At 48.4% G+C, this 21,388-nt stretch overlaps 1 protein-coding gene across 3 annotated transcripts; it reads right to left on the bottom strand.

Moving 5' to 3' along the window:
• Window positions 1-412: 412 nt before the first annotated feature.
• On the bottom strand, window positions 413-20,754 carry chd5 (chromodomain helicase DNA binding protein 5). Of its 3 annotated transcripts, XR_005097945.1 has the most exons (41): window positions 20,520-20,754; window positions 20,159-20,371; window positions 16,404-16,558; window positions 13,654-13,875; window positions 13,337-13,455; window positions 12,428-12,663; window positions 12,232-12,344; window positions 12,019-12,148; window positions 11,747-11,913; window positions 11,295-11,516; window positions 10,827-11,036; window positions 10,374-10,585; window positions 10,128-10,259; window positions 9,955-10,054; window positions 9,693-9,884; window positions 9,373-9,573; window positions 9,164-9,301; window positions 8,882-9,003; window positions 8,534-8,707; window positions 8,286-8,427; window positions 8,079-8,210; window positions 7,896-8,013; window positions 7,663-7,787; window positions 7,157-7,406; window positions 6,821-6,993; window positions 6,567-6,741; window positions 5,914-6,000; window positions 5,528-5,616; window positions 5,100-5,233; window positions 4,855-4,999; window positions 4,615-4,774; window positions 4,457-4,527; window positions 4,126-4,378; window positions 3,768-3,920; window positions 3,551-3,659; window positions 3,337-3,469; window positions 3,051-3,246; window positions 2,811-2,974; window positions 2,614-2,740; window positions 2,220-2,479; window positions 413-2,127 (listed from the first exon to the last, which is right to left on the bottom strand). XR_005097945.1 is itself a non-coding variant. In XM_037251290.1 (40 exons), the coding sequence occupies exons 2-40, from the start codon at window positions 20,223-20,225 to the stop codon at window positions 2,361-2,363; spliced, it is 5,967 nt and encodes a 1,988-aa protein (XP_037107185.1). In that variant the 5' UTR covers window positions 20,226-20,371; window positions 20,520-20,754; the 3' UTR covers window positions 413-2,360. The 3 variants fall into 3 exon arrangements, 2 of the variants coding, with proteins under 2 accessions (XP_037107185.1, XP_037107186.1); XM_037251290.1 differs by having other exon boundaries at window positions 413-2,479; XM_037251291.1 differs by having other exon boundaries at window positions 413-2,479; window positions 5,914-5,979.
• Between the last annotated feature and the right edge of the window lie 634 nt (window positions 20,755-21,388).

Here is a 21,388-nt window from a genome sequence, read left to right as displayed (position 1 = left end):
ATAAATTTAATAAATTGATGCATCATAGTTGCAAAGATAATTATACTTTTTTTTTTTATTTTAAAATGTGACGAAATAGCTTCAACGTTTATGGTAATAACTACAATCATATAGAAACAAATAATACAAACAAATGAAAATAATAAATTTCGCGAGCCTAGTATTGTTATTGCTGGATGAAATGATTAATGGTATATATATTATATAATATTATAATATAATAATTCATATTATATATATGAAATTGCGAATGAATAAATGAATGAACGAACTAACGAATGAATGAATGTCTGAATGAATGAAGGACTGACTGACTGACTGACTGACTGAATTAATTAGTTAATTAATTAATTAATTAATTAATTAAATGTCACCTTTTCTTCAGCACTATTAGCCAACAAGAAGCAGAAACCTGTCGTCGGAAGATTTATTAAAACACAATGAGACAAATCCACAGTACAAATCAAAAGATGACCATTCACTTTGTCGTCCAGTCGCTTTACAGCACAAGTCAGAAGAAGAACGTGCCTGCGCGTCTTGGGACGCCCCACCAGCCCCAAAGTGAACCGCCATAGAAAAAGCTTCAGAAGCTGTGCATTCGCTGCAACAAAAGGTGCCTCGTCAAGGTCTTTTTTTTTCTTTTCTTTTTCTAGCTTTTGAAGCCGTGTTCATTTGAAGCATGTACATACGCAATATTTATAATATTAGACTGAAGTCTTGCTTTGTTTGTTTTTTGTAGACAGTACATTCATCCTGACTCCAGTTTGATTGCATTTGATCAGAATATGTTGTCGCTGATGTCCCTTTGAGGTGACGGCGCGGCCGACATTCATTTTTTATTTGAATTTTGACGCTTTATTTACACGGTTCTGAGGTTTCGTCCGCAACACCAGTTGTTTGCGACAACAACAAAAACAACAAATAGTGCAAAAAGAAAAAGATGCTTTCAAACACAGTTTTCACATGAAATAAATAGTATGCTTGGGGCGGGGGCATTGAGGTTCTTACACATCCATAACTGGACAATAATTCCAGAAGGTCATCTGACCGGACCTTCCGTCACAATCATCTCAAAGGGGTCATCATTCCGTTTGTTACACACATCTTACGCATTGTGGAAATAGATTGTAAAAATCATGGGCCCATGGTCATTGTATAGCAAAACTGAGCTTCATTTCAAGGTTTCAAGACAGGATTAGGGTTTCAAGTCTTTACAACATTTCATCTTGATGTGACAAACTGACACAAAACCATAAAATTAGAACCAAGGCCAGAGCTGAACTTTGATGGACCCATTGTGGTCTTGAAACCAGCTGGCTTAGGGGTGCCGCCTTACTGTGGTTAGCGACAAAAAAATAGGGTTTGAAGACAGGAGTGAGGATTGCAGCTGAAGTTGAAACAACTGACGGTCGTGAAGGACTGAGGCAAGGAGTGATGGCGCGGTTGCAGTCTTAAAGCCTCTTAGTTTGGGTTTTCTAACTCATACTAGGTTTTCAAGTTATGGTTGCAAGCCTTGGACAACATTCTCCATTAGACACAAAACCACAAACGATTGGAGATGACTGAAGCCAAAATTGAGCTTGGATGGCAATTGGGTCGGGATTTGGATACAGGGTTAGGGTTCCGAGCCTTGAAAACAGAAATCCTACTGAATTCAACAACACCAGGAGTGTGGCCAAACTAAGCTTTGATGCTCCCATCTCTGCCTTGAAACCACCTGGCTTTCAAGACAGGGCTTCCAGTTAGGGTGTCAAGCCTATCAAAACCAAAAACCACAAACTTTCACGGAGGACTGAGGACACAATATAGCTTTGATGGTCCCATTGCAGTCTTAAAACAATCAAAACCAAGCAAAAGTCATCTTTTTTTGTGCAGGGGAAAATGTAAATATATTAAAAAAATCTCGGAATAACAGTCCCACAAATGAAGGCAAATGAATCAGTTTCAATGAGGGTGCAACAAACGCTGGGAAAAAACGGAAAACATCACCATTATCATACATATAAAACACGCTGCAATGCATCAAAGGTCCTGCAGGTGTCGCTAATTTGGCCATCCACGTGAGGTCAAGACCATCGCGACCAGGGGGTGGCGCACTTCCAGCCTTCTACTGCATCCATGAAGAGACTTTGAGAAAATCAACACTAAGTCAATGACAACACATACAGTGCTCAAACGTCCACTGGGGAGAAAGAAATGAGGAAAAAGTCACATTTTACCTCAGTCCTGACATCTCGTCTGAGGCTTTTCAGTCAAAATATCAAGTTAAAAAACCTCTGCAAAGGTAAAAGTGCAATTCTTCAGATTCAATATGTCTGAAAATGAAAAGAAAAACAAATCAAATGAAAGGAGAGAGCGTCTCAGTCCTCAATGCAGATGACGTCGCTGGCTTTGCCGGACTTCAGGTCGGGTGTGGCCGCGTCTCGCAGGGACTCGAAGGTCTTCTTGTCCAGGTGGCTGCTGGGAGGACCGTTGGACACTGAAAGAAAACCGTCCACGGATTCATATCGGATGGACCAAAAGAAAAAAACAAAGCAAAGAAAAGAACACATCTTAATCATCACCAAGCTTGCTAAGCATTTCTGTGATTTGATGACAAATGCTTTTTCTTACCACTGACGTATGGCCCCAGAGGCATCTGACTGTAATTGACCATGGGCTGCCCTCCGGGTCCCCTGAATGCACCCCCGAATGTGCCTCCGTACAACTGGGAGCATGTGAAGCCTCCCTGGCTGAAAGTCTGATTCCAAAAAAGAAAAAGAGAGAGCGTGAGGGAAACTGTGTGAAGTCCAAAGTGTTGGAGCACTCACCTGCTGCGGCGGAGGCTCGCCGCCCCGGCTGGTGAGGCGGCTCAGGATGCTGCGCTCAGACATCTGCAGTCGAGCCGACACGGGCGGGATGCGGGACAACATGTTTGGCAGCCGCGTCACATCGGCCTTCATGTCACTTAGCAGCTCCTCCAGCTGGTTCAGCACTGCGCACACACGCACACACTCAAATTCCATTTGCCCACGAAGATGAAGGAAGCGGCATCAGTGTGAAAAAATGACCTTTGTGCAGCACGGCGTTGGCGGGCTTGTTGCCACCCAGGGACTCTTTGGACAGGTGCTGGTGGGACTCGGCCAGACACTCCACCTCGGTGAAGCGCGTGTTGAGAGCCATGGCGGGATGCCCGGGGTCTTGGCTCATGTTGAGGTAGGCGGCACGCCGGAGCTGCTCCTCGATCACCAGCGCCTGCTCCAGCAACTGCACCCGCCGCCACACAGACATACCAAGAACGCGTGTTGAAACACACACGGCATCTTCGCCCCCGCCACCACTTTGTCCCCCACTGGCCTTGAATCGGCGGGCCAGGAACTTGTTCTTCATCTCCAGGTAGTTGCCCTTGTGCATCTCGCTCTTGAAGGGCTCATTGAGGATGGCGTAGCGTGGGTCGTTCTGGATATCCTGCCAGCGAGCGTAACCGTGCCTGCTCTCCGGTCAAGGGGGCACACGCGTGCGTAAAGGCATCCAAATCCCACGCGCCACCCAAGTCCACTTTCAAGGATACGTGACGATGCCCGCCAGCAGCCAGTAGTCGTGGCGACGGTGCCAGATGTCGGGCATCTTGCCGGACGACAGCGCCGCTCGCTCTTCCGTCTGCCACAGCGTGTGCAACTCTGAGACGGGGACACGTCCGATGGATGCGTATTAGCGCGCGTGAAGAGCAGCGGCTTGCTTCTGTTTCAGCTTTTTGTTTTTGGGCTTCGATCCAAAGGAGCCGTCACCTGTGAAGCCTCCATCGGCGATATTGAACATGAACTTGGTCTTGAATCCGCTCTTGTCCTCCTTCCTGGCGTCCTCCATTTCGTCCACTGTGTCTTTGTCACCGTTTAGGCGAGCATCTGCAGCGGCGGCAGCGTCCTCGCTTTTCACCTCATCTGCACCGACAACACACGGCAAATCACTCTGGCTTTATTCAGGGGACACAAAGTTGTATTTTCAACCAAGAAACATTTTTGCAATCTTTACAAGAACAAAGAGGCAACTTGTGATCATTTCGGTCGGCCCTTTTTGGAAAGAACGACACAAGCGATGAATTAATAGCAGGTGGCCATTTTGAGGAGCAGTCCACAGCCTACCTACCTGCTTTGCTCTCCTTCTCCTTGCTTTCTCCTCTCTCAGGAGGCTTTTCTGAGTCTTTGGGCCGACTCTCACATGTAGGCCGAGTCTCACTTGTAGGTGAGCTCCGACCGTCCGCCTGTTTGTCCTCCTTGTCGTCTCGTCCCGTTTTCTCCTCAGAGGTCGCCATGCTCTCGTCGCCGTCCGCCGAGTCCTTCTCCTGGCGTCGGTGCGCTTCCTCCTCCTCTTCGTGTGCATGTGTCGGCGCTATACAAGTCTGTGCAGATGTGACAAATGACGCTGTCACATTTTGATAAAAAAAAAAAAAAAAGAAGAAAGAAAGAAAACGACGCACTTCTGGCTCCAACTGTTTCTTGCTGTCTTGCTCAGCTGCGTCCTTGTCCTCAGTGGGACCCTCGATCTTTTCTACAAATACACAAAAGGTTGCATTCGAGGGCACTCTGGAAATGACACAATCCAGCCATTTTCAGATCTGTGGTCATTTTTGCTGACCTGGCAGGTCAGGGGTGCCGGGCTGCGTGGCGATCGGGCTGGCCTGCAGCGGGGTGTTGGGGTCTGACGAAACGCTCTCGGTCAGTTTCTTCAGCTCCATGCCGATCGGGATCAGGTCCGGCGAGCTCAACTTTCCGTTGACGTGCTCAAACTCTTGCACCTTCCCAGGTAAACAACGGCAAATAATCATTCACAGCTACACCAACGGCATGCTATGTTTGCAAGAACTGAATGGTTGACCTTTTTCCTGACAAGCGACATGACTCCAATTCTGGTGAGCACGTGCTGGCGTGACAGGCCCTCGCGCGGGACGCCGTCGGCGAACGTCTCGGCTCCGTCGGCGCCGGGCTCGCACAGGTGTCGCATGAACAGAGACACGTAGGCCCTGGTGAAGTCACAATAAGGACCGTGGTCATGTTTAAAGAAAGAAAAAAAACATGCCTTAAGTGTGTTTTTCATTCGAGTCACAATGGAGCGAGTTTCACCTGAACTCGCGCTCGCTTTTCCCTCTCAGGTCTCGCACAATCCAGTGGGAAGTGAAGGCGTCCTGCGGGGGCATGCCCCAGCGCATGATGGCGTTCAGGAAGGCTTTCCTCTGCCGGGCGTTGAAGCCCAGAACCTGGACAGCAACGCACATCGCACATACACAATGCAAAGCAGGGAAAAACTATTTGCTCTAGATCTAACATGAAAAAGTTAAGCTTTTGTCTCAACAACGCAAGGCAAATAAATTGGCTTAAAAAATAAAATCAAATAAGAAACACATTACATTTTCACATAGGCCCTGAAAGGTTGCCCTTATTAAATCAAATTAGAAATTAACTTGATGAACAGATGATATATTTAGCAGAAAATCCAAAAAGAGGATGGGACAAATACTTTTACTTCAATTGACAGATTGGTTAGTTTTTACCTCAATGCTGCCGCCAACTCGGGCCAGCAGGGGGGGCAAGGGCTTGTCTTTGTCATTCCTCAGATGGCGGCGAGAGTGTCGGCGCCCACCTGCCACAAAGAAAAACAGTCGGTAAAATCAAAATGATAATGATAAATGATTTCTGTAATCCCCCCCCGCCTTGCGACTAAAATATTTTACAAATTGACTTATTTGAAAGAGCCAAGTTTAGCCTGGGTTGTTAGCAGATGTTATGGAGCGTCTTTGCAGCATGCTAGAGCTGAATATTACTTTATCGTGTTGTAAGCACGGACCGGACACTGCATTAGGTTCACCAACAACAGCTGTGATGAGAAAAAGCTTGCGTCGAGCCTTTGCAGGTGTCCCAAATGAAAGGGGCAGGGTACCTTCCGGCCTCTCCTCGAAGTCTTCGTCCTCGTCCTCGGACCCCACCGAGTACTCCGACTGGTTGTCTGAAACATCATCCTGCCACTCTGAGCACCACACATCAGAAACAGCACAGTACATCGCTTCCGTCGGATGCCACCTGGGGGCAGTCGCGCCGGCCAGCTCAGCAAGCGCGCCCTGCCTTTTGAGCAACTCAAAGAGACAGAGCTCGTTGGGTTGTTCCGGACGTGGAAGCCAATTAAAATGTCTTCAGTATGAAAATGCAAGAGTGCAAAAGCTAAGCTGGACTCGTTTACGGCGCTAAAAGAGGACAAGGCGGCGTCCACATGGCATCGAACAACCAAGACAAACTTGCAGCACATGCATGTCACTTTCATTTGTGGGGACAAATCCAGTGGAACGTTTGCTGCCCATCAACCTCGAGCAACAAAATATTTTCTCCCTTTGGAAAAAAAATGAAATAAAACATTTGGAGTAGAAATTTAATACATCTTTTAAAATACTTCAAATAGTGTTCATGAGTGGTGCCAGATTTCCAGTTCCACTGGAACAGTCCAAAATGTGGTCCATCCCGCACGTGACTGAGGCATGCCGCGAAGACGGGCGGGCGCTAACGCCAAGCGCGTCGGCCTCGCTTGGCGGGGGCACCTACCTTGGTCCTCCTGGGTGGTGTCGTTGTAGTTGACTTGTTTGCGGATGCGCTTGCCCTTGCCCAGGTTGCGGGCCAGATCTTCCTGCTGCTGCTCGTAGTGGTGGCGCAGGAGTTTCTCCCAATAGTCCGGGTCCACGTTCTCCTCCTGCTTGATAATCTCGCGCTCCACCTCCTCCTGCGCACACACGTCTTGCTAAGCTAACGTAGCGCTCTATGTTTTTGGTCCTAAGCCCCTACAAATTGTCGTTCCTCACCTCCCCGTCCTCCTCTTTGACCACGTATTGGGCCACCTTGAAGGAGCTGAGGTACTCGTTCATGTTCTGGATCTCCGTGTCTTCCGTGGCGTCCTGGCTGCGGTCCAGTAGCTTGGAAATGGCGTCGTCATCGTAGTGGATCACGTTGCCCTCCTCGCCGTCTTTGTTGTCGCCTGACGAAATATTTCATTGAGCTTGTTGGACAACATAATAAAGCTCGGCGGCGTTTTATTGATTACTGCGGTTGAATTTCCGGCTTCGCAAGAAAAACTGGTTCAAGTCTTTTTTTCGATGAAGCCATCTCTGGAAAAGTTGTATGAATCTAAGAATATGTACCGCCCATGTTGCGAGCCGCCTCCATCTCGTCCTTAAAGAGCTCCTCCGTGCCAAACTTGAGGATGTCGTCCAGCTCCTGCTTGGACATGGAGCCCGTCTTGGAGCCCAGACCGGGCCGCACCACCAGGTGGGTCAGCATCATCTTCCTCTTGGCCACCTGAGTGATCCTCTCCTCCACCGAGCCCCTCGTCACAAATCGGTAGATCATCACCTTCCTGTTCTGGCCAATGCGGTGCGCTCTGCTGAAAGCCTGAAAAGAAGTACAAAAAAAAAACAATGCGAGTATTTAATGTGCTACCCCAAAATGCTTATGTATGAGCTCACTCAAGTCAAAAATACAAAAATGACTACTTTCCTATGAGCCATCTCGTGGCATCTTTAGGGGTTACAAAGAGAGCCCAAAAAAAAAATCGGGATAGTGTTTTCGAGCAACTAGCTGAGGATAGCTATAAATAGCAAATTGTGACTAGGCGGGGTTCCCTTTCTGCAAAATAAATCAGGCTCACTTGGATGTCATTGTGAGGGTTCCAGTCTGAGTCGTAGATGATGACGGTGTCCGCGCTGGCCAGATTGATTCCTAGACCTCCGGCTCGGGTTGAGAGCAGGAAGCAGAACTGCTGAGCGCCCGGCGCTGCAACCCAACACAAGCCATTTATACAACACATTGGCCTGACTGCGGATGAACGGCAACCGTACTCCACTCCGCTGGGTTCCTTTCCGAGTCCTGAGCAAAACCCACCATTGAAGCGGTCGATGGCCTCCTGCCGCAGGCCTCCGGTGATGCCGCCGTCGATGCGCTCGTATTTATAACCTTCAAACTCCAGAAAGTCCTCCAGCAGATCCAACATCTTGGTCATCTGCACAAGAATCCAAAACGGGGGATGTAAACGAAAGTACTGAACCGCACTTTTCCTGCACTTACCTGGGAGAAAATGAGAACTCTGTGGCCTTCATCCTTGAGCTTCTTCAGCATTTTCTGCAGCAGCGTCAGCTTTCCCGACGACTTGACCAGCTGGTTGCCATCGTACGAGCCGTTGGGCAAAACGGGAGCCTCCTGCAAAAGGAAGGAAAGGCAACGTCAATGACGCCACGGAGCTCTTCCGGGAAACATCTCGGCCCGCAGTCGTACCACAGCGGCCACGGGGAACAGGTAGGGGTGGTTGCAGCACTTCTTCAGGTCCATCATGATGTTGAGCAGGGAGACTTGGTTGCCTCCGCCTTTGGAGTTGAGAGCCTCAAAGTTCCGCGTCAAGATGAACTTATAGTACTTCCTGAGAGGGCAAACACACCAAATCACCCACTGTTTGCGTTCAGGCTTCTCAAACTGGGCTCAGAGCTTGTGGTTTAGCAACATTGTAGCTTGTGGCCACCACTGACTTCTGCATGGGGCTGAGCTCCACTCGCACAATCAGCTCCGTCTTGGCCGGCATGTTCTTAAAGACGTCCGCCTTGAGCCTCCGGAGCATGTGTGGGCCCAGCAGGTCGTGGAGCTTCTTGATCTGGTCTTCCTTGGAGATGTCAGCAAACTCCTCCAGGAAGCCCTCAAGGTTACTGCGCAGAAAAAAAGATGGCTTTCATTTAGGATCCATGCCATGCAAAATCATTCTCAACCGGAAATAAGTTACAGTATATCGACATATTTCTGACCAATCCCACTAAAAAGTTTGATTTATTAATGAGTCTGAGTGAGCGGAATGGCCAACGATTTTAAGTAGCTGGACCTACTTGAAGCGCTCCGGCGTGAGGAAGTTGAGCAAGTGGAAAAGTTCCTCCAGGTTGTTCTGGAGAGGAGTTCCGGTGAGCAGCAGCTTATAGTAGATCTTGTAGCCATTGAGGATTCGGAAAAACTGCAAGGGACAAGCTTAGAGTTCAATTCTTTCATAAACTGCCTTCACATGAGGCTCATCAAAAGTGTTAGCTAGAATAGCTACGAGCTTAAATACGACTCAATGGAACTAAACATACTATAACTGTGCAAAAACAGGTCACCTTAAAAACACATCAAACCTTGGACTGGTTGTTCTTCAGCCTGTGGGCCTCGTCCACCACCAGACAAGCCCAGGTGATGGATCCCAAGATGGCTTGATCGATGGTAATCAGCTCGTAGGACGTCAGCAGCACGTGGAACTTGATGGGCGTGTCTTTCTGCCGGATGGCAAAACACTTTGAGATCAAAGTTCCTCATTTTAAGAGCGAGAAAGTGGACTTTGAGGAACCTTCATGCGGAAAGCTTTGCGTCCCAACTTGACGGCGCTGTCCTCGAAGGTGAACTCGTTCTCCCTGATGATGGCGCGGCTATCTTTGTCTCCGGTGTAGGTGAGCACGTAGAAGTCGGGGGCCCACATCTCAAACTCGCGCTCCCAGTTGATGATGGTGGACAGCGGCGCGCTCACCAGGAAGGGGCCCTTGGAGTGACCCTGGACGAGCGCAGCACACTCGTTCACGAACACGTTCACACGCGGCACACGGGCGAGACAACGGCAAGCACGAGGGGGGGAAAAAAAGAAAAAGGCGTGCGGTGCGGGTCTTGTGTGACCTCTTTGTAGAGCGAGTAGAGAAATACGATGGTCTGCACGGTCTTGCCCAGGCCCATCTCGTCAGCCAGGATGGTATCGGTGCCCTGCGCCCAGGAGAAGCGCAACCAGTTGAGACCCTCCAGCTGGTACGGGTGCAGCGTCCCCCCTGTGGCGTTGATGTACCACGGCTGGTGCTCGAACTTGATGGTCGGCTGCGGGAGCAAACCCGTCGTTATCGGCAACCGCGCTTAGCCATCCGTCTTGTCCGACTTGAGAGCTTACGTCGATGATGGGAGCATCTGGGGGGATCTCCCGCTTGGGCCGCTCCCCTCTTTGCGTCATCGCTTTGGCGGGGCGCTGGTCCTCGCCGAGAATTTGCTCCCTGGACAAGTACACAGAAGGTCTCGGCCTGCTCTGCGAAGCGGACTGAGATGCCAAGTGTGACTTTGGCGAACCTGTGATCCCAGTAGGACACTTTATGGCTGTTGTATTCCGGCACGTCAAAGTCGTCCACCTCCCACGTGCACTGGTCGTAAGGGAGGTCCCGCCACTTGATCAGGTAGTGCACGTCGCCCTCTTTATCAAAACTACGCACACACGACAGCAGCCGTGCAAATTCGTTTAAGTCATGCAGGTTGTTGTTTTTTGTTTCTCAATAAAGTTTTGATTTTTTTTTTTTTACAGGCGTGTAGCGGGCGCACCTGTGGTTGAGGATGCGGTGAATGACCATCCACTCGGGCTTGATGCCATATCGGTAGAAGCGCTCCTCCATGGCGGCGTACTGAGGGTCTTTGCTCTTGCGCTTTTCGCTGTTGAGTTCCTCCTCGCCGGAGCCGTAATCATACGGCGGCGGTTCGTCCATGTCGTTCTTGCGCTGGTAGTTGCGGTACATCACTGTGTGGTACAGTTCCAACTGCGCAAACACAACATAATGAGCACAATGTTGATTTTTCGTCAATGATTGTTTTGTTTTGTTTTTTTTAGACTTTTTAGCGTTTCAATTCCGAGTTAGTGTTTCAAAAGAGGCGTGATGCTTTCAAATTACGGCTTCAACCTTCTATTTGGGTTTCACATGTTTCAAGTTTTAGCTCAGCTTAAGAATTCAAACAAAGGAAGAAGAAGAGGGAATGGGCAAGCGTTCCTAAAATTGTCACCTGCAGCTCGCTGACCCAAGAGCAGTGCCAGTAGGAGAGTCCGGCCCACTTGACCAGGAACTCCCGCTCGGGGCGGCCCTTGAGCGGGGGCTTGCTCAGGGGATCGGCGAGCGGGTGACCGTCTGGGCCTGCTGGCGGCTCGGCGGGCAGGGGGGCGTCACCCCACGTCCAGTGCATGATTTTTTGCACTTTGCCTTTCAGAGGTGAGCACTAACAAGAGAATATAAAAAAAATTAAATTGTTTCATCAGCGCAAGACTGGCCCAAAGTTTCATAAAATACATCCATAAATGTAATACTAATAAAAGTGAAACATGTATCATGTTATTGTTTTATTCTTTCTCTTCTGCCATCTAAAAATAAGAAAGTGCACTACTCAGATAGTAGAAGCAAATATACACACACATTACTAGCAATCAAATTAAATTCTTGCATTTTTGTAGTTCATTAAATAATGTGATGGGCTCACCAAGCAGCGCGGACAAATCCACTCCCCGTTGGGAATCTCGGGCAGCGGCGGGTTGAGGCAGTGGATGTGGTAGGAGGACGGGCAGGCGTCGCAACACAGCAGCTCCCCGCCGTCCTTACACACTCGGCAAAACTCCATGTGGTCGTCCTCTTCCTCCCCTCCTGCTTCGTCTTCCTCCTCGTCCTCTTCATCTTTGGCTTCCCACTGGATGCCCTCCTTCTCCTGAGGCCATACAGTTTTTATCAAAAGAATTGTTTTGGTGCCATCTGGGGCCCAAGGGAAGGCTTTGGAGTGAGTGGAGGAGCTTCATTTAGACAAAAGTAAGGCTTTGCTGCCATTTTGTGGACATTGAAACCCCTTCTTGGGAAGGCATCTTGAAGTATTCACTCAACTCCGACAGATATTTCTCTACTGCTACGTACAGTGCTGAAGTACAAACGCTTGCTACTCACACAGTGCGGACAGCTCCATTTGCCCTCGGGAGCCTTCTCCAACTCTGGTTCCAGGCACACCAGGTGGTACGCCCGTGGACAAGTATCGCACAGGATGATTTCGCCGCCCTGCTGACACACCTCACAGTAGTCCTGGTGGTCCGTCTCGTAGCCGTCGCCGTCCTCCTCTGGAAGAACAGGAGGAAGTTCCCAAATTATTGGATGGACGGAACATAATAATTTTTTTTTGTCACGAGGACTGCTTTGTTTTCTCATTGAGGCTCCCATCCTACTTTTCCTCTTTTTGCGTCCACGTCTGGCCTTTTTCTTGGCGGCGATGGGTCCCGAGGCGTCGCAAAGCACCGAGGCACTGAGGATGCTGATGTCGTCAAAGTCTGACTCGTCTAGAAAGTCTTCGTCACTCTGACACAGAAGCAAAAGTCAGTTTGCCCAACGACTGGACGGAGCAACGAAAAAAAAGGTTGCCGCATGCCAGCAAGGCTCACCGAGGATGTCTTCTTCTTCTTGCCACTTTGTCCCGACTTGGATTTGGTCTTCTTTGCTTTCACTTTCTTCTTCATGTCTTTTGCACTTTTGCTCCTCTTTCGAGCACCGGGCCCTGACCAGACACTCCATTAGGGACCCCAGCACAATCCAATGCAATGGTGGCCGAACTCTACGAATCGCACGCTTTCTTTGTACCTTTTCCCTCTTTGGTTTTGGCTTTTTTGATGGGCCCAAGCGGAGCGCCCAGCTGGCCAACAGAGGTGGGCGGCGCCACGGTGACCGTTTCCACGGCAGCGGCAACAGCGGCGGCCACGGCGGTGGCCGAGGCGCCCTTGAATGGGTTGTTGGCGCTGAACTCGCGCCACTTGGCTCCCAGGACCGTCATCATCTTGGACATGGGGATCTTGGGGTTCTTCTTGGCAATGAGAGGTCTGGCAGGAAACAAGACCATTCAGTCATGGAAAAAAATGAGCTTTTGGAAATATTTTCATGATTCATGTTTAAGTTTGCCCAATGAAAGAGTGTACCATACGCTTTTGACTGTGTATTGACGTTTCAGAAAATAAATCCATCTTTTGCTCAACCTACCCCTTAATTATGGCAGTATTGTTACGTAAGAACCATTGAAAATGGAAAGATATCCGTGCTGAGAGCGGCCACCTTTAGGGTATTTGAAATGAACAAGAAACTGAAGAAACAAGTTTGGTCTTGACTCTGTATGAGGAAATGAATTGTCATACAATTCAAAGCCGAGGTGGCACTTTTTTACATTCATGTTTCGCTACATGCCGATTCTGAAAACAAACGCACGTGGTGGCTTGGAAAACACTTTTGCTGTGTCATATTTGTCATTTGTCAGGCAGCAGCTTGAGCTTTGGCACGTCGGCCTACAAGAGACCGGCGGGTCCGAGCCCCCGGGACCCCCCCCCCCCCCCCCTGCTTTGACAGTCTTCCAGCGAGCAGCTGACTGCACATATTGGTCTACGCGTGTGCTTTAAACGCTCTAGAGCGCCCCAGGTGAAGCTGGATCGGCTTGACACAAAAGCAGCAGTGTGCGCTGCTCCACAGACACGCAGCACAAAGCAAAAAAAGTTGGACGCTTGCCTGAGGAACTGGCTGAAGGCTTTGTAGTTGGTGATAGTCTTGTAGTCGTCCTCGGTGAAGCCGTACTGGACGTCCTCCAGGCCCCACTCGTGCATCAACTGGCTGGATGATTTGGGCTCCTGAGGTGTAGCGAAATTGAGTATTGATGAAAGGGCGTGTCTCGAAAAGATTATTTATATTCTGCATGTGGTTAGGCGTGGGCCGATTATAGATTCTGACGGTGAGCAAAATTGTCTGATTGTTGTTTTCTCATCATGTGTGGGGTCACGTTCAGAAATTCAGTTGTTCAAATTTGGCTTCACCGTTTCACAACTCACTTTCATGCTCCCGTCGTCATCGTCCTCATCGTCGTCCTCCTCGTCTCGCTTCTTCTTCCTGGGCTTCCTCTCTTTCTTCTCCCTGGGCTTCTTCTTCTTCTTCTTGGGAAGACCGAACATGCCGGTGTCGCTCCCTGAGCCTCGCTCGGGACGGTCCGGCTCATCCTCCTCCACTTCAGATGCGCGGTCCTGTTCGCTATCCACGCTCACCTGGATGCCTCCCTGAGGACCAGACAATGCGCATTGATTGTTCAGCTTTGAGCCATTTTAGGAAAGCTGATTTTTAAGGCATCATACAGACAAGTTGCAGAGAGAATAAATTCCTGTATTGTTGTATACCTTTTGCCCGAATGTAAGATGACCCCCAGTCTTATTTCAATGCAAAAAAACATCGTCTTATATTCGGGACAATACGGTAATTTGTTTTTAATAGAAAAATAGCACTCTATAATACTCTAATAATCTATAATATTGTATTTAAAAGAAGAGGACGAATGTAAGAAATTTCTGCAAGGGTTAATTATGCTGTTTGTTAGCCTGGCTATGTTAGCATTAGGCTAACACACTTTAAGTCCAAGTTACGTGGTTGCTTTAAAATATACAATGCGTGACTGCCTTTGTTTTGTGTAGAAAGCTTCAACTGGGAGTGGCAATAGAGCGCTCGAAACCTCTGTTTGAAAAAAAATTTTTAACCCAAGGAATTGCTTGTATGTCAGCAAACTGCTAAGTTGGGTCACATGTTTCTCGAGGCTACATGGTTGTTACTAGGCTGCAACAACTCTAATGCTGCTCTTTTCCATGAACAAAGAGAACATCTATGTCATATTAGCGAAGAGACATCTGGAAGGCTGCATGATTCAACACTGGCCAGGTGCAGGAGAACACATCCAGTGTGTGTGTGTTTGTGTGTGTGTGTGTGTGTGTACGTGTGGGTACGCGCCTGTGTGTGTTCCATGTTAGCTTAGTATTTTGCTTCCTTTCACATCTGCATGCATTTTCTGTCTCTCCTGTTTGTATTTCTTTCATGTTGTGCATAATAAAGTCCAGCATGTGAATGTGTGTGTATGGGTGCGTGTGGCCTGTTGCTTCCACACGCAAACACACACACACACACACAGACTTGCGGGCGTTTTCGCTCTGTGGCGCAGTGGAAAGGCTCGCATTGCCGCAGCGCCCGCCAACCCTACCAGCAGCCTGGCAGTGTTGCCATGGCAACCACATTTGAGCAGTCTCTCTCTCTCTCTCTCTCTCTCTCTCTCTCTCTCTCTCTCTCTCTCTCTCTCTCTCTCAACCCCCCCCCCCCTAGTTTTGCTGCCGTTCTCATCGCCCACAAACACAAAAATACACACACACACACACACACACACACACACACACACTAAATCACACCACTGTTCATTTTCCTCTGGTTGCACATCTCACCCCCATTTAATTTTCTACTCTCACTCCTTCCTATTCTTCCATTCACCCTGGGCACACAAACACACACACTCACACACACACACACACACACACGCACACACACACAGGAGCTAATAGAACAGCGCCATCCAATCACATAGCCCCACATAACGAGCTTGTTATGCAAAGGCCCGTGCTTCTCCGCCACCCTTTGCCGTCTAGACAAATCTCATTTATGCATAGGAAGAAAAAAAGGAAGAGGGGGAAGAGGAGGGCAGTAAATTGAGGAGCGTAAATGGAAAAGGGGAGCCAAGGTGGCTGATGAAACGAGCCGGCAAGGGCGAGATGGAGGAGGCCCGCACATGGCATAAGGGGCAAAAGAGGACAAAAGAGGAGGAAGGTTGGCCCCCTCGGAGGGAGAACAATCAGATAACTGCTGATAGCCTAATCAAATTAGATGCTCCTGCATATCGCTTCTGCCTCGAAGGGGAAAACTGCAGTGCAGTGCGCGCAGCCCCGCACAAGGCAGCCAATGAGCATGCTGGTGAATATTGTAGTGGGATCCAGGAAAAAAAAAAAAAAAAAAGGAAAAAAAAACAACTCTTTGTCCTCACAGCTGAACTGTAAAATCAACACGGCGGGCTGTTCTGAGGCCTGGTTCAAAAACAGCTTCGCTTGGCTCCACACTCGAGCGCCTTTGTTTCACTGCCGATTGGATAAACAAGGAAATCCCGACTGGGATTCTTGTGACTAAAGGAAGGAAGGAAGGAAAGAAGGTGACGTGCTAGAGATGAAGAAAAGATCATTGGATCAAGTCTCGCTTGGTCGGGAGCTTGGCCGGATCGATGAACGTTAGGTGCATGTGCTTGGCGGGAAGATGGAAAGGAAACTTATTGGGTTGATGGACAGCTAGCTCACTGGTGATGCCGGAGATCTCAACTCAACACTATTCGAGGGCAGCGGCACCATGTGAAACTCTATTTTTGTCGGCAAAATCCGAAAAGTCTGAGGACAATTGTGCTAAACAAGAATTTCAAAAATGTCAATAATGTGCAAAAAATGTTTATTCATTCAATCTGTAGTATGTAGTATAAAGTAAGCCATAGCAGAAGTATGTATGCAACTAGTGTGTAGCATATAGCATACAATACAAAGTCTCTATTACCACATATAAGATGAAGTAGCATGTATTTTGAAATATCCCATGCAACTATGTGTCAACTAGTAATTAGCGTGCGGCAAAATGAAAAAGGTCAAATAAAACACAAATTAATATAGAGTGGTTGTAATATAGATTTAGTGCTTCGGATGACTGGATAGTGCGAAGCATGTTGCGTTTGTTGGCCCACCTCCTTTTTCCGCTTCTTGACTTTGGCCACCTTCCCCTCCTTCATCTTCTTGCTCTTCTTCTTCTTCTGCTGCTGCTGCTTGAGGGAGTCGTCGTCGTCCGAGAAGAAGCTGCCGATGGAGGCCAGGGGCAGCACCGGGCGGGTGTCCTCCTCGTCTACGTGCGTAAAAACAGCCATGCAATAACAACGTTAGACAGGTATTTACGACATGGTGGTGGTACGCAGCGTCTCGATCGGCTTCCTCCCACATAGCCGAAACATGAATATTAGGTTGACAGTTCTAATGCGGTTGCTTGTGGAGAGAATTTGTGGCTTGGCTGGTGACCAGTGCGGCTGTACCCCGCCTCTCTCCCCAAGACTTTGTTCAGTTCACTGCCACTCTCATTTGGACAAACACAATAGAAAATGGGTGGATTGATTCTTTCCATTTGGGGGAAAATATTGAAATTTGGAAGTCAGCCAGAAGAGCTTGTGTTCCGCTTCGATTCCACGAATGGCAAGTCGTGTTGTTCGAGGAACGAGCGTGAATTAACGGCCAGAACCACGTGTCCGAATGGGACAACAATCGCTTGCGCGGGAAACAAAACGTCACAGCTGAGAGAAATGGAGCGCCAAGCGGGGAGCGGGGGACTCCCTTGGTTGGACCGCAGGACCGCTGAGCCTTTCCCAGCTGCCGCTTGTCGAAGCGTCTGCGTACAAATGAGCCCACTTGCGGAGCCCGGCGGCCCGCCTTGCTCGTGTGCCGGGCCAACTACATGGCTACAAACACACAACATGAATAATACAGCGTGTGGGATCAACCTGCCAACATTTGTCCGCCTGGCCAGGAGGGTAGGGGCGGGGGTTGTCTGGCTCCTGGTCCAAGCAGACAGAGCAAAACAAATAGTTTAGCAGCGCTAGCAGGAGGGAGCCCCACTCACGCGGTCACACTGCACGTCCATATCAAGAGTGGCGGACGCTTGTTTTCAGTACCTGGACACGACTGCCATGTGGATGGAAACGTTCAAGCCGTGAAGTCTGCTGGCTTTTCTCTTCTCTTTTCTGGGGAAGCTATTTTGACTATTGGTTGAAAACTCACTTGTGTGCACCGTTTATCAGACGCTAATTAGCTGATATGAATGTGTACACCCAACATAACTGGATGCAGCTCTGCTTAGCTTTTAGGGCCATTATGACTGTCAACCCAAATCAATGTATGAGCACCTCATATTATAGACAGTAAAAGCTACAAAACAAATAACTCGTTTTCAAATGTCGAGTAAAAACTGGTCAAATATTAAAAAAAAGATATTATTAAACGTGAAGACAATTTGCAATTCTAGTAATGACACGAATTTGATGCACAATTTGTCTTCGCGGGCCACATAAAATGATGTGGCGGGCCGTATCTGGCCCCCGGGCCTTCTGTTTGACACATGTGCCCTAAATGCACAGATGCTACTAAAACACTGACACAAACTACTCAAACGCGCTCACAGGTACTGAAATCTCATACGCATGACACGTTTCCGTACTGTTTGTGGGAGGCAATTGTGAATTACAGTCGAGCCGTCATACAGATCACAGCCTCGTGACAGCAGCAGTGATAATTCGCCGCCTTCAACACCTGCCTCCCCTCGCACTCCTCCCCTCCTTCGCCGCTAAATGGCCCGTGACGTCCCCTCCCGGGAACGACATCCGGCTGAGCGTGCCGTGAGGGGAGGGGCAGTTTTAGGGTGAAGGTCAGCAGCAGGTTGTATTAGTCACGGGAGCACAGCTGGGCCAGGCTAACAAGCCTCGCGCAGCCCCGACAGACGACAGTCTCGCTTTTGACCTTCTTGGCGGTGGAAAGGAGCCGAGGGATTTTCATGAGGACCGCCGCAGCGAAGACACTCGGGCCCCGCATGGAAAATCCATACCCAAAGAAAGTCCAACTCTTTGGAATTTCACAGAAAAATTAACCATAGAGCAGCTTTTCTTTTTGTTGGCAAGTCGCGACACACCGAGGACAAGAACGAAACGCTCTCAAACTATTTGAGCCAGCCTACTGAAACTCACTCACGCACACACGAAGGATTGTTTTGTTTTTGCTCTTCTTCATTATGAAAATACTCTCGGATAAGCCACTGAATCGGAATGTCATACACCCTCACGCACGCAACTGAAACACGGTTTTCCACATAATTGAAAAGCTCAGCTAAAACTCTCAAACACACTCCAGAAACACACACAGTGCCGAAAACACATCATGACCGAAACACTCTTAGTGTGTTGTAGTCAAACTACTAAAGTGCAAGGAAAAAAACTTGCAGGCCATAAATCTATGACTAGACTAGTATGCTAATGTTAGCATGTAGGTTTTATTTCCAATGAGGCTGCAAACTGCTGGAGCTAGCCGGAGTGCCTCAACCAGTGATGCTGATAACGCATTCATCAAAGGGAGGAGACGGAAAGGGAATGCAGCACAGGCAGATGGATTGAAATGGTGTCAACTTTCAGAGAGACCAGACAAAAATAGACACAGTTCCAATCAAAGGGGTGGGGGTGGGACTGGTGATGTTGGGGGTGGTTTGGGGTGCATCCTTCACATCTCAAGATGGAACCAAAACACAATTAAATGCAAAATCTTGGTAAGATGGTTTGTGACGCAAAGAGTTCAGCGAGCATCACACGATGAGCTATTTGGTTTTACTGTGATTTTGTGGCGAGAAGCTAATTATTATTTAGGTGCACTCGTTGCTGCAGGTTGGTTACGTGGTGCCGAGAGTGTGTGTGTGCGTGCGTGTGTGGGTGTGTTTTAACAAAAATATAAAAATGTCCAGTCTTATGGGAAGAATTTTGTGACACCCAGACTTTAAAATCCCCGAATGGTTTGGGTCTAAACTACATTCAAGCAATGCTCACTGAACAAAAACCCCGTCGGGTTCTGAGGTCTGCGGACTAGGGCTGATTAGCGCAGCCCAGAACTCAAAGCAAAGACGGTGAAGCGGCATTTAACCGTGATGCTGCACGCAAGCGAATAAGCTGCCGACAGAAGCGAAGTGTAAATACTCTACTTGGGAACCCAGGTTAAAAAAAATCTTTGAATCATTCTTAACGCGCTACTTTTGCTCTCTTTGCTTTGCCTTGAATGTCTTTCGCTGTTTTTGGCTGTGCACAGAATTGCTTTGTGTATGAAATGTGCTACAGAGGTAAAACTGTTCTGCCCTGTCTTGCCATGCCTGACAAATGGTCGCTCCATCCAGTGGTCTTGAGGATCATGTTGTTGACTTGTTCTAAAGTTGAACTCATGAATGCGTCTGCTTTCTTGTCTTGCTGTAGCAGCAGCAACCCCCCCCCACACACACACACAGACACACACACACGTACATACACAATCCTTGCAATCAACTTTCAACGCCACCCCCACGCCATTGACATTGGAAGTCGGTGGACCCCCTCTTGCTTCCAAAAGCATGCAAGCAGTTTTTTACATTATGATTTATTATTTTTTCATTTCTTTCCATGCAACAACCACCCCCACCCCCCACCCCCACACACAGTCCCCTATTCTATGTCTGCTTTCAAAAATCGTGCAAAAATAACAGCATGACTGTGCGTATTTTTGCAGCCCATCCCTCCTCCTCCTGCTCTTCTTCCTCCTCCTCCTCCTCAGACAAGCCCTTTCTCTTTGGGCCAACATTCAAAGCGACGCTAAATAAACTGAAGGACACTCCGCCTCCCCCTTCGCCCCTCCGCCTCTCCCTCCCTCCCTCCCTTCGTCCCTCCCTCCTCACCTGGCATCTCGTCGTCAAAATCCATGTCGTCCTGCGCCTCGTCTTCATTGCTCAGCGACCCGGGCATCTTGATCTCATCGCCCCCTCCTCCTTTTCCAAAAAGCTCCTTTTAGGCTGACAATAGTGAAAGTTAACCCTCGGCACGCCGCTCTCGTCTTCCTCCACCTCCTGGCGCTCTTCCTCCCCTCGTCAGCCGCCGCTAAATCCGCAGCACTGTGATGAAACAAAAACATTCAAATGTGATGAGGCGAGATCCGCTCACGGGGCTCTCTTAGCAAAAAAACAGGGCTGCCAGTCTGGAATTAAAATAAGAAACACACACACTGAAGAAAGAGAAGAGGGGGGGAAAAATGGAACACACATGCCCAGATTGTGACGTCTGGTCTGTTGCCATGACGATGCATCCCATAATTTCAGCCACAACTAGTTAGGCATGCCTGCAGAGTTCTACTACTAGTGCAAAAGATATCAAGAATAAAAAAGGATTCCAAATGAGTGCACGCGCGGAATTAAATAAAAAAACGAAAAAGGCGCCAGAGGAGGAAGCTTTCCCGCCAGACGTCCGCAGAATTGAGCGGCAAACTTCTTTGCTGCAGACTCGAAAAGAAACCCCTCCCCCGCCGCCCCTTCGACACAGCCACCCGTCTGCAGCCATATATGGAGGCTCAGTCATTTATGCACGGGGGCTCATGCATCCATGCATGTTTTAATACTTTTTTTTTAAATTACTGCTTCGCTAAAACCGAAGTGGACGCAGACTGAGGAAGGGGACAGGCTCTCTGGTTGTTATGGTTACCGCAGCATCAGCACGGAATGCCCAATGCACCCCAACACAGTCACACACTCTTCTCTCACAAGGTAAACGTTGCTTTTTTTGGCACTAGCAAAATAAACAGACATTTCTTTGTCATTTTTGAACAGTGTTGAAGGTACATGTTGCTTTTTGGCGATGGCAAAATCATTTCTTTGTCATTTTTGAAGTGTTCAAGGTAAACGGTGCTTTTTTGGCAAAATAAAAAAAAAGATTTCTTTGTCATTATTGAACAGTTTTTTCCTGTCTTTCATTTTCTTTGCACTTCTTGAATACTATGGACTTTTTCTTTTGAAGGACTTTATCCATAAATGATAAAGCTCAGGTTTGATGTCTCAATCCAGCATGTTCAGCTTTGTGGTTATATCTCATCTAGCTGCATTGGATCATCGATGGCTGTTATATTCTGACCCCTTGGG

The sequence above is a fragment of the Syngnathus acus genome, chromosome 5, assembly GCF_901709675.1.
Source record: "Syngnathus acus chromosome 5, fSynAcu1.2, whole genome shotgun sequence".
Lineage (NCBI taxonomy): Eukaryota > Metazoa > Chordata > Actinopteri > Syngnathiformes > Syngnathidae > Syngnathus > Syngnathus acus.
Note: the sequence above shows the minus strand (reverse complement) of the source record. Positions and strands in the feature narration are given on the sequence as shown.